The 16,882-nt window shown below is 47.3% G+C and overlaps 1 protein-coding gene across 4 annotated transcripts in view; it reads left to right on the plus strand.

Annotated features, from left to right (window-relative positions):
* The window catches only part of HRH2 (histamine receptor H2), a 58,702-nt gene extending 52,737 nt beyond the window's left edge, over nt 1–5,965 (plus strand). For 2 of the 4 annotated variants that reach the window (XR_013531992.1, XR_004739512.3), the window contains 2 exons: nt 3,002–4,804; nt 5,231–5,965. Coding sequence is in view for 1 of the 4 variants with exons in the window: in XM_035290541.2 (XP_035146432.1) it covers nt 3,002–3,194 (193 nt within the window). In the remaining 3 variants the exon portion in view is untranslated. Of the gene's footprint in view, nt 1–3,001 lie in introns of all 4 variants that reach the window. The other 2 variants (XR_004739513.3, XM_035290541.2) reach the window with 1 other exon arrangement.
* The last annotated feature ends 10,917 nt before the right edge of the window (nt 5,966–16,882 follow it).

Here is a 16,882-nt window from a genome sequence, read left to right on the forward strand (position 1 = left end):
CTTTTGAAAACTACCATTTATAAGAACAATCAGAAAACTAGACACTGAAGAAGAGCTAAATAAATATCTTTCAACGATTATACATTTTTCTGCATAAAAATCTGGTGTGTCGTTTGTCAGATGAGTACCTAGGTATCTGGTGATTTTAGTTGTTGTTGTAAATGGTATCCTTTTATAGATTGTATTTTCTTACTATTTCTGATACATAGAGAATTGGACTCCATATATGCAACTGAATTTTGTATAGTGATCTTATGTCCAATAGCTTTGTTATACCCTAACATTAATTCAAATGACTTGTAGATTCTGGAGGAAAAGACTCGATATTATAAAGATGTTTGCTCTTGCCAAATTAATCTGTAATTCAGAACAATTCCCATTAATCCAAACAGTGTTCTCACAGAAATTGACAAACTGATTCTAAAATCTGTATAGTTGAGAACAGGCTCAGGAATAGCCAAGTCTTTTCTAAAGAGGAAAAAATAAGATATAGCAGTTAAATCCTTGGTGGTAATGCTGCAAGAATAGAAAAATAGACCAGTGGAAAAGGATAGAGAATTCAGCTAGCACTCAAACACGTATGCACCAGGAGACAGGTTCAGTGAAGTCCTGAGCAGCATTTCTTGTAAGGGTTAAAAACTGGGAACAATCCAGATGTTCTTCAACAGGTAAATGCAGAAATAAGTTGAAGTCTACGCATACAAAGAAATACTTTTTTAAAGTTATGTCACATTGTAAACACAAACATAGTAAGGCTCCCTGAACCCATCATACGGATGCAAACAGTTATCAACTTATGCCCAGTCTTTTTTTTTTTTTTTTTTAACTGCTCCTTGTGGAGCAGGACTACCTGTTCCACAGGTAGTGTGCCTGGAGTAGACTTTTTTTTTGAGACAGGGTCTCACTTTGTCCCCCAGGGTGGAATACAGTGGCATAATCTCAGCTCACTGCAGCCTCAGCCTCCCAGGTTCAAGCAATCCTCCTGCTTCAGCCTCCCAAGTAGCTGGGACTACAGGTGCTTGCCACCACGCCCGGTTAATTTTTGTATTTTTTTTTTATAGAGACAGGGTTTTGCCATGTTGCCCAGGCTAGCCTCGAACTCCTGAGCTCAAGCAATCTGCCTTTTTTGCCCTCCCAAAGTGCCAGGATTACTGGCATGAGCCACTGCGCGTGACCCTAAAATACTTTACAACCATGAAAATGAGCTACAGCTACACCTCTCAAAAATATAATGTTAAACAATAACAAAAAGTTAGCTACAGAGAAAAGATCATAAAACATGATTTCAGATATATACACGTGAAATACAGGCAGAATAACACAATAGATTGTTTAGGGATACAGAAATATTTGCTGAAATAAATCAGGGGCTGGTAAAGTTCAGTTTCTTAATCTGGCAGGTGGTTCTACTGGTATTCTTTTCAATATTCCTTAAGCCATGCATGTGTGTTTTATACACAGTCTCTTTGGATGCTTAATGCATTTCATTTAAAAATATTTAATGAGTAAATTGACATGTAACAAAGAGATATGACTGAATAGAGGAAGACTTGAGATGTTTGTTTTCTTTTTAGTTAATCCCTATGGTCTGAATTTGTTACTATGAACATGTGGCATTTCCAAAATAGCATTATTTTAAGTGACTTTTAGGCCCCTTAGAAGGGTAGTTATTTCCTAGCCTTGAGCTACCTTTCCTTTGATGATTTCACTGAGTGCAATGAGAGTTGCCTTCTCAGAGCCACAGGCTACGTCTGGAATGTTAATGCAAGGGCAAATACCTGCCTGCATGGTCAAATATGTACACTGCTAACACGGTAAAGGACGGTCACAGGCTCTGAAATGCCAGAGGGATGACCTTGAGGCCCAGGTGCAGGTGGGTGTTCAGGGAGGATGGGAGTGACCAATCTACAGGCCTGGCTGTGCCCAGGCCTACTGCAATGGCTTGGCCGGCACACGCCCCACATGGAAGTAAGTGCAGATGTCAGCTCTGTCCTTGTCTACAAAGCCTTACAAAGTTAGGCCTCCAAACCCACAGCTATCATCAGTGGACACTAAAGGCATGAGGGTTCCCTTCTCTTCCTCTGTGGAAGGGAGAGGGAGCGGTACACTTGATTCCCTTGGTGGCCAAGGTGTTCACAGCTGATTTGAAAGCCAGGAGTAACTCAGACTTCTCCCAAACTTCCCCCACTCATGGCACGCTGTAGATGCTCAGGAATCATCTCACTAAGACTCAGAAATGGCACCGTTTGACGGGGTGCCTGCTACCAGACAGCCTATGTGTGCTTACTTTTATATGTATTCTGTAACACCGAATTCTTTTTCTACTCCTTCAGGAGTAGAAAAAGAGAGGACTGGGGGCAGTGGTGGCTCATACCTGTTATCCCAGCACTTTGGGAGGCTGAGGAAGGAGGATCGCTTGAGCCCAGGAATTCAAGACTAGCCTAGGCCACAGAGTGACAACCTGCCTCTATAAAAAAAGAAAGGAAATTAAAAAAAAAAATTATCCCGGCACAGTGGTGAACACCTGTAGTCCCAGCTACTTGGGAGACTGAGGTGGGAGGATCCCTTGAGCCTAGGAGTGAGCGGCTGCAGTGAACTATGATCACGCCACTGCACTCCAGCCTGGCAACAGAGCAAGACCCTGTCTCGAAAAAAAAAACAAACAAAAACAAAATCCTGAATTGGATATTTTTATCTTCATTTGAAGTCCAGAAAAACTAAGTAACTTGACCACAGGCACGCAGCATCTTAGAAGTAGAGTTGGGATTTGAAAGCAAGTCTCCTGAATGCTCCTTCTTGTGGGTTGAGGGAAGAAGTCCTCGTTGCCTGTGGGCTGTTCTGGGTGTCCAAGGGAAGTCCCCCTCCCCTCCCCTCCCCACCCCACCCCACCCACCCTTCCCAGGGCCTGGCTTAGTAGATGCAAAACTGTGAGGCTAAAGGTGGGCTGCCCCTGCCTTGCTCTGTGGCCACCTCAGCCTGGTGTGTGCTTGTGTCTCCTCAGGAAGCCAGCACTGTCCCATACTTCATGCTCCAGCAACCTCCTGAGCTGCTACAAGAGCCTGTGGGGGCTCAGATTCCTTTGGAGACATATGGGGGGCCCCTCGGAGGAGCCGTCGGGGGAGCCATTCTCTGAGGAGCCACAGAAGAGACCTCCCCAGAAAGCGATGAGGACGCCGCCTTCCCAGTCTGTCTAGACCTGGCCCCAGGACACTGAAGATACTGCTCCCGGTCCCCAAGATGTGACTCCTGGAGCTCCTAAGGACCCAGTCTCCAAAGCCACCTAGGACTCACCCTTGGCTGAGTCTGGGGGCTCCCAGAACACACAGCTGGGTGTGGGGTCCTCAGGCCTAGGGCAGAACAGCTTATTCTGTGCTCAGCATTCCCAGATGGGCATGCAAGACTCCTCTGGGCCTGAGTGGGCCGAATCCCATAGGTTCCAAGCTCACATTGGTGCTGGCCCTGGGAGTCATGAGCAGAGATGGTGGGACAGACAGGGATGCGTGCACATGTGTATGCATGGGTGCATACGTGTAGGAACATGCATGTCCTCTGAGCAAGGCAGAGGGTATTGAAGAAAGCACTGGCCTCTCACTCCTTCATGGGTTCTGCAGGATGAAGGAAAGGAAAGGAAAAGACAGAAAAAGGAAGGAAGTAGCTTTTAATGAGCACCTGCTGTGTACCAGGTGCTTCCTCGCATGAGCTCTTGTAACCCTTATAGCAGCAACATGAGTTTACGGCAAGAATCACCACCACCCTGACTTTACAGAGGTGGAAACGGACTCAGAGAAGTGTGGGACCTGTCCAAGGCCACTCAGCACCTGGAAAGTGTGCCTGGCACATAGGAGGCATGCACAAATATTTGTTGAATGGATGAATGAATGAGAGGATGGGTGAAAAGCCAGCCCTCAAGCCCATACTCCTGACACTGCACTACCCCGCCTCTCAGGACAGAGGGCAAAGATTTCCTTGACTCAGTCACCTTCCTCCTAGCAAGGCTTAGAGCCCCAGGCTCTGGGGGTCCCTACCTGCTACAGTATGACCCTTTCTGGTGCTTGTCGTCAAGAAGCAGTGTGTGGTGGACTTGCTGGGGAGAGTGTCTGCAGCCAGGCCCCATGGAGGGCAGGGTGGAGGCTGAGGGATTGTAATGGTTGTGAGTGGGGGATTTGGGACCCAGCACTGTCTGCTGGCTGCATGACCTTGGGCACATCACCTAACCCCTCTAAACAGCTTTTGAGTCCCCTGTCCAAGAGGGTAGGCTCCCTGTTCCTATTTCCAGGATCCATAAAGAGACTCAGAGAGATAGGGTGGTGCCAGCCCCAGAGAGAGGGGGCTGTGAAGGGCCTTCTGCCACCAGGGCTTCTCAGTGGCATCTCATGGCTAACCCCAACACTCAGTGTTCTTTGGTTTCCAAGATGCCCTATGGTCTTCCCCCTCCCTGACATCCTTGACCTCTCCTTTCTGTCCCTTTTGCAACTCATTGTCCTCTTCTTGCCATCAGATGTGGCTGTTCTACAGGCTCAGTCCAGAGTCCTCTCTTCTCATTCAACATCTCTCCCTCTGTGACCTCATCTGCACCCACAACTCCAGTTACAAGGCACGAGGTTCAGTTATGAAATCGCTCACAGATTTATGACTGCAGGCTTGGCTCCTTCCGGGAGCTTGAGACCCACTGCCGCCTCCGCAACACCTCCACCTGGGAGATTCAAGGGCGCTCTCCCTCAGCGTGTCTGCAGCTGCGAGCCTACCTTCCCCCTGCACCCACCCTGCTTCCCAGCTCCCCTTCTCACACCAAAGCCTTCACAGGGTGAGTGTCCACCTTGCCACCTTCTTTTACCTCAGTCCTCATGGAGTCCTGGTTCCACTGTCTGCTGGCTTCTTCCCATCTACCCTGTGTCACTCCATCTAGCCACCATTGTCTCCATCAGGACAGCTGGAACACCTCAGTACTTCTGCCCCCACCCAGTCCACCCTCCACCTGATAGCCAGAGTGGGCCATGCCAGAGAAACCCAGGCCATGCGTTGCAGGTGGAAAAAATCATCTTCAACCGGGCCCTCAGGCCCTGTGTGCTGGGACCCTGCTGGGCCCTCTCCAGCCTTCCCCTGCACCAGGCCTTCTCCATCACTTCACTCAGTACCTGCTGTCCTTTTCCTTTTGGTTTGATTAACTTGCTCTGCCCATTCCATGCTCAAAGCTGTTTCCGTGACTAAATGCTCCTTCTGTCCATTTCAGTGCTCTGAACTGTCACTTCCTTCAGGAAGCCCTCGTTGGCCCTCCGCACCAGGCCAGGCCCCTGACACAGCCCTCAGAGCTCTCCTTGGAAGGCACTGGCACAGCTGTGATGTCACAGCTGTTTGTATGACTCCTTGAGTGTTGTCTGTCTCTCCTCCTCACAAGGCCGTGGGTCCTGTCTATTTCCAGTGACCACTGTCTTTCTAGCCCCTAGAGGAGAGTTTGTCACATGGTAGGAGCTTAATAAATACATGTTGGATGAATGAGCACAGAAAAGAGACAGTGCAGAGAGTGGACAGAACAGATGCTTTCAGCAGTGTATCTGCCAACAAACCTAAAGGTATGATTTGCCCTGGTGACCCCCAGAGGTCCTTAGTCTCTTGGGTGAATTCCTTCTGGAATCCCTGAAACCACCTCCTTGGAAGGTTTCCCAGGAGTCTGAGGCAGGGGCGTCTCTCAGTCATGGCCACATGACCTTGAGTGAAAACAAACCAATCTGGCTGATCACAGACTCAGCTGGTCAGAGCTCTGGCCCGAGGCGCCCACGCAACACCCACCACAGCAGAGGACGCCTCCACATCTGCCTCTGGGCTGCCCCCACCTTCTGCAGGCCTTCTGGGGCCTCTGCTGGCTGCAGAAGTGGGGTGCATGCTGCCTGGAGGAGGAACATCTGTGGTGGGACCCCAAATCCATGTTTGTGTTACCATCGTGTTCCAATAAAACTATCGAAACAGATGCTGCCTCACACTTTTATTTTTTAACTTCCTGGTGAGGAAACACTTCCCAAACTTCATCATACAGTGTCTTGATTTAGAAAAAGAGTCATGTTAAAATGCTGGGGTAAAGGCCAAATTAAAAATTGCCTTGAAAAGTAAAGATGTTTTCCAGAATCTAGTTTCATCTTAAAGGGCCACACCAGCAGTGAGGGAAGGGCTGGTCAGAAGGACCCGGAGAGCCAGGTAGTTGGGAGGAGCGTGGTAAGTGTTCCTGCAGTGGAATAGTTCTGAAATTGTCAGATGCAGAGATACCTTTTTTACGTGGGAGAAAGAGGCATCTTTAAAATGGAAAACCTGCCAATCAAGCAAGCCCACAATAGAGAGTGGGTGGATGAGGCACAAGTGAAAACCAGGTCAGGAGAAAATGCACAGATTTTGTGCAAGGAATGAATCCCAGAGCTACCAACAGAAGGGTTTTGAGGAGGAAGGAAGGGAGCAGGCCAGAGTTGAGGATGATGTTTGGTAACCGCAGTGTCAGCCATGAGCCGTGCTCCCTGGCATGGAAGGGAGGAGGCTGGAGGTTGAGGAATTCTGCGTTTCCAGCCCTCCGGAAGAACCCACTAAGACACACCTGGACAAATTTTCACAAGAAGCATAGAAGAGATTGTGTGTAAATCAAAGCTTACAGGAACTGCTCTGCTCAAAATGAGATTTTATACATATTTAGGGGAGAAAAGACAAAGCTGGAAGACTTGGGAAAGGTGAAGGTAGTAAGTTGGGTTGCAGATGATGCTAAACAGTCCTGAACTGAACTGCTGACCCCTGAGTGACAGCCCCAGGTGTGATGAATATCAGGGCTCTTTATAGTCAAGCAGCCAGGGCTGGGCCTGGGAACTGCAATGCCAGAATCCTGTGCCAGCAGGCTCAGATTCCACCAGTGGGAATCAGAGAAGCAAAAACCAGGATCGCTAACTAGGCAGAGGGGAATGAGGTTGCAGAGCGGGAAGGAGACCAGAGAGTTTTTGGGAAACTACCAAGACTCGGGGTGTGAGGCCCAAACAGGCTTCATGGGCAGTCTGGAGGCTTGGCGGCCACATTAGGAACTGTGTCTCCTCCCGAGAGTCACAGGAAACCTTTGAAAACCTTTGAAAGGTTTTCAGCAGAAGGGGCTAAATGCATTCAGTCTCCAGTGGAGAAAATAGACCGGGGGAGGATCAGGGGCAGATCATGGAGGTGGACAGGAATATTCTATGAGCCTCTGCTCACTGCAGATCTCAAGCTGCATCTGGGAACCCAAAGAAATCAAAGCTCGTGCCCACCTGAAAGATGGCCATGCACCTAAAGGTAAAAGGGAATGAGGGAAGGAATGAGCTGTGTGGAGAGTAGGGCGGCTGCAGCCAGGAGAGAGGCTCAGTGCACGAGTCTGGGAGGAAGTGGATCCAGCAGCCAGCTGTGAGGTTCTAGAGGAAAAGGTGCCTGGGTACCCCAAACCAGGTGTTTAAACCTGGTTTAGATGCAAGGTGGGTGCTGGGGAGTTGCTCAGTAGCCAGATTGAAGGGTGGTTTGGAATCCCATCCTACTCACAGCAACTGAGCCCCAGGAAAGCACCCTGAAGTTCACCGTGGCTTGGTGTGACCCTCGGGACTGCTGTCAAGGGAGAGTTCATCATCTGTATTGTCCAGATGAGGGAATGGAGCTCGGAGAGTTCAGGTGGCTCTCATGTCACACAAACAGGAAAGCCTCACTGGGGACACATATTTCCCGCCGGAATTCCAAGCATCCAGTGAGAATTCAGGAGCCTCAAGCCTGCAGGGTGAATGGAAGGAGCACCCTTCCCAACCGCTAATAGACCTCGGGGGCTCACAACTCGGTGTTTTGGAGGTCTTTGCAGAAGTCAGTGCCGTGTCCGTGACCTCATTCAAGGTCACAGAGCAGAAAGTGCTTCTCACGTCCTGAGATGCCACCCGGCGAGCTGCTGCACTGACCTGGCCGGACCTTGACCCTCACTCCACGGGACATTTGGGGCACTGCCAGAGTTCTCATGCACCCGGTGGCCCTGGCAGGACTCCCAAGGAAATAGGGACCCAAAGCAACATACAGTCTGGGCCACGTGGCTCCCAGATAAACCTGTCCGTCACTTTCCACTGACGTTTATGAGCCCCTTCCTGTTTCCAGACATGATGTCAGCCCTTCTACAGGCACCATTTTGTCTCTTCTGCAGCCAGCCATCCCAGGTAGCGACTAGTATCCCCACAAGCAGTGAACCACTCCGAAATTAACAACCCAAACAAGCAGCGTAGCTCGGGCTCCAACCAGATTCACTTGTCTCTAAGGTCCAGATCTTTTCTTTATATATTTATCTTGAAATTAATTTTTAAAGACATAAGTGATACTGGACATACACTCCCTTTTTAAAATGGAAACATTACAGAGAAAGGTAGAGTTCATTTGACACCCCCCAACATCTTTTTTCCCTAGCAATTTAGCATGAACTATGCCAAACGTCTCCATGCAGCCACTGTCACCCTAGTTTGCTGTATGGTGTTTGGTTGTTTTATTTGTTTTGTTTTTTAACATAAAAGTTATACTGCCCCTAAGGAACCAAATTCAACAGTATGTCTTCAAGTTTCAACCAAGCTACCACATAAAGATCTCCCTCATTATTTTTAGCCACGGGGGTGTTCTGTGGTATTGGTAGTGGTAGGTAGTTTAGCTGTATTCCTAGCCACAGATATTTGAGTCATTTCTATTTTTTGGCTGTTTAAACAGTGATATGCTGATCATCTGACAATGTTTCTTTGTGCACATGTGCAAGTGCAGTTTTTGGTTTGTGTGTGTGTGTGTGTGTGTGTGTGTGTGTGTGTGTGTGTGTGTGTTTGCGTGCGTCTGTTTAGCATAAGCATACCCGCAAGTATCTTTCTGGACGTGGAGTATACATGGTGCCAAACAGCCTCCAGAGAAGCACAGCATGTTCACACTCCCACCAGCAACACTGGGAAGAAATTGTCTCTTCACGGCTTCAGCATCCCACCCGTGCCTTGTAGTCCTTCTAGTCCTTCTAGATATGCCCTACTTCCAGGGAAGGACAGAAAATGTAGGTAGAAGAAATGCTCAGACCTCTCCTGAGGCTCACCCCAGGCTCTCCATGAGCTCTATCAAGTTCTGCCTTCTCCTCGGATCTCTGCCTGAGTCACCCAGATATTAGCGGCTGTATCAGCTAAGAAGGGTCACAGTAGTGCTGTGTAACAAACATCCACAGTATCTCCCAGCATATGGCAGTAAACATTTATTTAGCTCACTCATCTGTAGGCAGCTCATTTAAGATGGGCTCTGCTGGGATGGTTCAGCATTGCTTCCAGTGTCTCCCATGCTCTCCTGGGACCAGCAGGGACACCCAGGCATGTTCTTCTCTGGGAAATGGCAGGGATGTAAGAGAGCAAGCCCAGAAACACACGTGCATTTCAAATTTCTGGGTATCTCATCTGCAAACACACCATGAGCCAGAACAAGTTCCACGGTCAAGTCATGGATGGAGCGAGTAAATCCTCCTCTCCACTCTCCAGTGGAATGAGACGAGAGGTGAATGACTATCTAATCCACCACAGAAGCCAGGCCAGACATGAGCTGAAATCTGCCTGGCACCAGAGTCCTGCAGACATGAGCTGAAATCTGCCTGGCACCAGAGTCCTGCAGAGCAGGAGTCTCAGGATGGAGACAGGGTCCCCAAGTAACTGGAAATGAGTTATTTAAGCTCCTCAACTCCGCATTACTGACCCTGCCTTCAGTCTCCTACACATGCCACAATGATTCTCTACCCTGCCCCACAGTGAGATCTCTAAGACTCAAATCTGGGCCTTGGCACTGCTTGGCTGTGAGCCTCTCAGTGTTCTACCCCCACCACCACTGCCCCACCCCCATGGTCTGGCCCTGCCTAATGGCCCAGGCTCACTCACACTCCTCCCTGTTTGCTGCACTCTCCTCTCTTGCTCAGGGACCCAGCCTCTTGTGCACACTCTCACTCGATGGTCATGCAGAATCCCTTTCCCAGGCATCCTTCAATCCCAGCTTGGGCCTCATTTCAAAGTGATCCCTGTACCTGTTCCCAGAATAATTCATTACTTCCTCCCCTGGCACACCCCTCTGTCCAAGAGACCTATCACAGACATCCCAGAGGTTCTAACTCAGATGCTTTCAGGGGCCACCAAAACTCACTGGCATAAGAAAAATAGAAGAGGGTGCCTGGCGATTTACAACCAACATCCCTGCTGTTGGTCTGCATCCCAGCCATGTTAATTTCACACATGTCCATATGACCTTGGCCAAAAGGGACCACAACAACCCTGCTGGACGATAATGCTGCCACCTGGGACTGTGGGCCCAGAGTCTGTTTTTCAGGAGAAGACATATATTTGGATATTTATTATGGATATTAGAGGGATTAATATTTGTAAAGCTCTAAGAAGGATGCTGGGGACATAGTAAATGCTGTATACACGTTAAAGTAAGTGGATAGATGGGAGGAAGGGAGGGAGAGGGGAAGGGAGGGAGGGGGGAAGGGAGGGAGGGGGGATAAATGAGATAAACCTCTCTTTGAAAAGTTGATAATTGAAAAAATAAAACATTAGTTGGGTCCGGTGGTTCACTCCTGTAATCCCAACACTTTGGGAGGCTGAGGTGGGCAGATCACAAGGTCAGGAGCTTGAGGCCAGCCTGTCCAGCATGGTGAAACCCTGTCTCTACTAAAAATACAAAAATTAGCCAGGCGTGGTGGGGTGTGCCTGTAGTCCCAATTACTCAGGAGGCTGAGACACAAGAATCACTTGAACCTGGGAGGCAGAGGTTGCAGGGAGCCAAGATCGCACCATTGCACTCCAACCTGGGCAACAAAGAGACTCCATCTCAAAAAAAAAAAAAAAATTAAAGCACTATACTGAAAGAACCAAGCCTTTTTATCAGCCACATTTGACCAGAAGGCTGCCAGTTTGTGGACTCAGAAACGGAACCGCTCTGTTACTCTGGGGGAGCCCCTAGAAGAGAGAGTAGGGGTGGGGTGTGGCCCCTAACAGAGCAGACACCACCAAGGATGCCCCTCCCTTTCCCTCTGCCCCTACCAACACTGCACACACACTTCCCTCAGCTCCTTTGGGGAAACTGGAGAGAGCAGGGAGACCTCAGAGGACAAGAAACACAGGGAGATTGGAAATCGCCTCTGTCTTGATCAGGCTTTCTCTGCAGGGCTCCAGAGAGGTCCCAAGAGCCGCTGGAACCTCAGAAAGGGCCTTCAGTGAGCCCACTCCTCCCAGTTTCATCACCATTGCCCTAGCTCAGGCCTCTGCCATTTTCTTGGACTCCCCACTAGCTTTCCAGTCCTCATTCCCTCCTCGTCCAATGTGTATAGACCCCTCCTTGTGCCCAAAGGGCATCTCAGAGCCAGCAGGTCATGGTATCTGACAGGCTTTGAATTCCAGCTGAGGGAACAAGTCACACATGAGTTTCTCCGTCCACCAATGGGCATAAGTGTGGTATCACACAGAGTTGTTGGAAGGTTTCAAAGCATGTCATGCCTGCAAAGTGCTTGGCAAGATGCAACCAAAGAGCTTAGACAATGTCATGTGCTCAGTAAGCATGAGCTATTGCTACTGGCAAAGTGCAAGCCACCAAGTGCTCTTCTGCTTAAATGCCTTTGTGACTTTTACTACCTTTGAATGCAGAGCTGGCTAATTGGCTTGGCATTCACAGCCCTGCCTGATCTAGCCCTTGTAGGCTTCCCTGCTCCCACATGGATGCAGTTTCCAGCTGTGAGATGTACACACCCTACTCTAAATGGCACATTCTTGACTTGTCGATTCTGAGCCTTCCAAATGTCAAGACTTTGCAGGCTTCCCCCCTCCCAAAGCAATGGAGGTCCTCCACCAACCTTGGAGCTCAGTCCAGGATGTAGGTGTCAAGTCAGGGCTGCTCTGGGCATTGAAATTGAACATCTCTTAGACTTCGGGACAGAGGTCATTCTGAGTTGACTCCAAGATCTTCTCCCAGAGACACAGCATTCATATGATCAAGAGCCTGAGCCCAAGAGAAAAATGTAGGTGACTGACACAGGACCCTGGGTCTTATTCTGTCATCCATGACATGGTAGTATTGGGGACATTTTCTTTATGCTATTTATAACCAAACTGCCTTTTCCAAAGAAGGTCCCTTATTGTTAACTAGGTCCCCATTGTTCTGCTGTGCACCTGGATGAATCTGAAAATGCATTTATCTGCATAATAGTGGGAGAAGAATTTGGAGTTTGTGAGGTACAGTCTGGGGTAGCAGGTGGTGAGGAGGAGGGATGAGAAAAGAGAAAAGAGATAAAAGTCGCTAAGATGGGGACAGAATGAAGTTAACCATGTATATTCCCAAAATGACACTTAGAAGAAAAGTGAATGCCTCATATGCATTTTATAGTTGTACCCACTGATACGGTATAAACCCTTCTCCACCTCTCCTCCTACACAAAGATCTCCAGGAGAGACCATTGCCCTTATGAATATTTTCGCTTTGGTTGGGGGCGGGGGCAGAATCTGGGAAGGGGGTGGAGTTTGGCATTTTGGCCCACATAGGTCACAACTGAAAGGACCCTAGAAGAGGCAAGTTTCCAGAGGCAAAAAAGACCAGGTGCTCCGGATCCTTTGAGAAGTCACTGGAATCTTAGGAAGGCTGTGGTCTTCCTAGAGGGTAGTGAATGAGTGAGATCAAGCCAACCTGGTCCAGATCTCAAGGCATCAGGAGATCACAGATGCCATTTCAGTTACACACGTTTAATAAAATCTACCTTACAGGTTGTGTTGAGGATTAAGAGAGGATGAATGAAAGCATTTGATACATAATGACAACATTATTTGAGATGGATCTTCTTTGCGGTTGTGACTCCCTCCAATGCCAGAAACAATACTATAGAAATGTCCAATTTGAAGATTTAGGTCTCAGGCAGCATAAAATGCTAAAGAACTGGGTGGATCTAAGCAGGTGTTCAAATAATTTGAAATCTCTTAGACTTGTATTGTGTATGAGAGGTAAAGGGGTGAGGACCCTCTCAGTTATTGAAAACTGTCTCCTCTGAAACATGTCACTAAAGACAGGACCGGCCCAAGCTGAGTTAGGGTGTGGGCCAGCCAGTTGGTGGGAAGCCTTGGAACATCATGGAAATAAACCACCCTGTGCCAACTCCAGTTTCCAGCATTGTTCTTCTCTCACAGCCAGAGAAATGTTCTTTGGTCCCCACACTTGAGCCTGTAAGGAACTTTTCCAAAATCCCTTGTTGTGTGTTTTTTTGATTGAGATATAATTCATATACCATAAAATTTGCCTTTTAAAGTGTACAATTTAATGTATTTAGTATATTTACAAAATTGCACAATCATCACTGCTAAATTTTGCAACTTTGCAAAATTCTGTATCATCCCCAAAAGAAACTCCACACCCATTAGCAATGACTCCCCAGCCCCTGACAACCATGAATCTACTTTCTGTCTCTGTGGATTTACCCACTCTGGACGTCGTGCCACACATAGGCCATCAGAGCGAGCTTGGAGCCCACAGTGTCCTCGCTGAAATACAGGAACACAGTAGTTCATGCCATTGGGCTACTTACCAGCAAAAAATGATGCATCGTCTAGAGCTGAAACCCTCTCCTGTGCTTCCCACTAACTTCTTTGATTTGGATACTCCCCAAATGAAACTAAGGAAGGAACAAAAACCACAAAAAAATGGGAAATGTTTTGCTGAATATTTTCCGAGTACTGACTCCACTGTGACCATGGAAGTAAACAGGTAAGTGACTTTGTTTCTGTATATAGGTTTTGTTAACAGAAAAATCAGTTTTTCCCTGACCCTGATAGATTAATATTGAACAAAGATTGAAAAACATAGATCTGAAGAAATGCCAAACCATTTACCTCCCCGGGAGCCTTGATCCCAGCAAAGACTTATCCCAGAAAAGCCCTTTTCTCCCTCTTTGTATTGTTAAAAATTTTTACCCAAAACTTGGGAAGAAACCTAAAAGGTGACGGCATGTCCTTTGAGTGTCACAAGGGGGGCCTATCTAGCAGACCCATCCAGGACTATCTGATTCTCCAGGAGACTGTCCCCTGTGCTTGATTTACTGTTTACTATTGATTAGGGCCCAGACTCTGCAAAGTTACATGTTAACTTGTAGAAGATTAAGTTGCAAATAGTTCCTTTTGGCTCATTAGAAATGCAAATGATTTCTGTCCAGTGCGAAAGACACCGCCAAGGCTTGTAGTTCACTGTCCCGTCCACAGACAGGACACTGACCTGTTTATGTCTAATTCAGCAATCCTATCCCAAGACATTCTTTCACTGATGGTCTTTAGGTGTTTCTCAGATTATTTTTTGAACCAGCTCTACCCACCATCGTATTTGTTCTCTCATTAATGAGTTTCTCTGTGTCTCGTGTTGACTATACATCTGTGTGAGTCATGTGTTTAATCTTTTGAACAGTATGCTTTAATGAAATCTTGGGTTCTAACCACAGCCAGTGGGCATGGACGCCCCCTGCTGGCAGGGCCATTTTATCCATTACACGTCATAAAAATAAGCTTTTCAGAAGCTTCCAAAGATAATTTGGGACCTGAAAAACAACAACAATAAAAAAAACGGAGCCTTTAAAGCATGGAAAAAATGCAAATTTAAAATGAGTTTACATTTGATTAAAATCTACAGAATGCAATATTTTATTTTATTTTTATTTATTATTATAATCATTTTTTGAGATGCAGTCTCACTCTGTGGCCCAGGCTGGAGTACAATGGCGCGATCCTGGCTCACTGCAACCTCTGCCTCCCTGGTTCAAGTAATTATCCTGCCTCAGCCTCCTGAGTAGCTGGGCTTACAAGCACCCGCCGCCACACCCAGCTAATTGTTTTGTATTTTTAGTAGAGATGGGGTTTCACCATGTAGGCCAGGCTGGTCTCGAACTCCTGACCTCAAGTGATCCACCTGCCTCAGCCTCCTGGAGTGCTAGTATTAGAGGCATAAGCCACCACTCCCAGCCTAAAATGTAATATTTTAGTTGTCTACAAAGTATAGCTTGTCAACCATAGCTAAGCTCAATTCACAATTACTCAAAAAATATCTTTAATATGGGATATTCTGAGTGTTTACAATGTCTGTTCAGAGTTCCTCAACACAAAGGGGGAAGTCAAGTTCTGTGCATCATTTTTACTTAACATGAAATGAAAATGAGACTGGGCATGTACATAGGGGCATTTGCTTGCAGGGGCATCAGCCAGTCCCATCTGCCATATTTCCAAGATGAGATTGATCTAAAACTATAGAAACCCCACTCCACCTGTCAAGGCCACCCTGGCTTTCCAGGATCTGGTGGGAGAGTGTGGGCATAATTCATGCCCTCTCCTGGCTCCCTCTGTCACCAAGATACTAGGCCATTTGTGTGGTGCCTTGCCCACACTCAAGGCCACTGGGCTCTTGATGCTAGTCAGCTGCCCATTCAGGCAGCAAGAGACCCACCTTTCCTCTACCAATCTTCTTGAGGGTGTGTGCTCATAGAAATCACCTTCTGCTTTCCTGGTGACAATGGCCAGCTAATGAGCTTGGCTTTGATGAACACTTGCTGCAGGCTGTGAGAACCTAGCACAAAAAAATACTCTGGGTTTAAAGAACAGCTCTCCTTTGCTCTGATTTTGAGCTGCCTCTTGAGAAATTCCTTGACCAGCTGGTATCATGGGTCACTCCAAGGGGCGAGAAAGAGGTTTCAATGAGTCTTTCTTATCTCCACGTCCACAGGACACAAACCATTTCTTGAAAGATTTGAATATTGATTTTGATAATTTAGAAGTATCAATTTTGGCCAGCCATGGAGAACATTTCAACCATAAGAAACTCTTTTTTTTTTTTTTTGAGACAGAGTTTCGCTCTTGTTACCCAGGCTGGAGTGCAATGGCACGATCTCGGCTCACTGCAACCTCCACCTCCTGGGTTCAGGCAATTCTCCTGCCTCAGCCTCCTGAGTAGCTGGGATTACAGGCGTGTGCCACCATGCCCAGCTAATTTTTCGTATTTTTAGTAGAGACGGGGTTTCACCATATTGACCAGGATGGTCTCGATCTCTTGACCTTGTAATCCACCCACCTTGGCCTCCCAAAGTGCTGGGATTACAGGCGTGAGCCACTGCGCCTGGCCCAAGAAACTCTTAACCAGGCCAAAATTTTAGAGCCGTGGGGTGGGGATTAAGACTCCTGTCCTCCCAGTTCTGAAACCATAATCAGGCCAGCACTATTAGTGTTTACAAAATCAAATTCTATTTTGATCCCAGATAAGAGGACAACACAGATATGAAAACTGCAGTCCTCAGGGCCTTTGCCAAGGGGAAACCGCACTCCTCACTGGGCCTCAAAACCCAGAGATATGAGCTCTGGTTCCAGTTCAAGTTCTAAGGTAACCTTAGGGGGCCTGTTACTTCTTGATTTGTACCTTGGTTTTCCCATGTGTAAAAAGGGATGAAGGATCAAGTCAGGATTGAATGATATAATGCAGATAACTCATCTAGCACATATCTAGCTAGTACCTAGCAAATATATGTTTTCTAGGTCCCATAATTTCGAAGTAAATAAAAATTAATTCATCCTACATGTCACCAAACAGTAAAGGTTTCCAGGTTAAAAAAAAAATTATATATATCTCCTGTGGTTTAATGTTTGATAAAGGTCCTTTTTGTACAGACACCTTAATTTGGGGGGCTTACTCCACATCTCAATAACGCACTAAGATGTTCCCAGACACCACCTGAAATGACTCTCCCAAGTGTTAAATGCAATTGCGGTTCACAAGCTGACATAACAGACTGCCTGCAGAATCTGGTTAAACAGAAACATTGATTAGCTTTGATTCTGCAGTCTTCTTTGCATATTCTGGA

This window comes from Callithrix jacchus, chromosome 2 (genome assembly GCF_049354715.1).
Source record: "Callithrix jacchus isolate 240 chromosome 2, calJac240_pri, whole genome shotgun sequence".
NCBI lineage: Eukaryota > Metazoa > Chordata > Mammalia > Primates > Cebidae > Callithrix > Callithrix jacchus.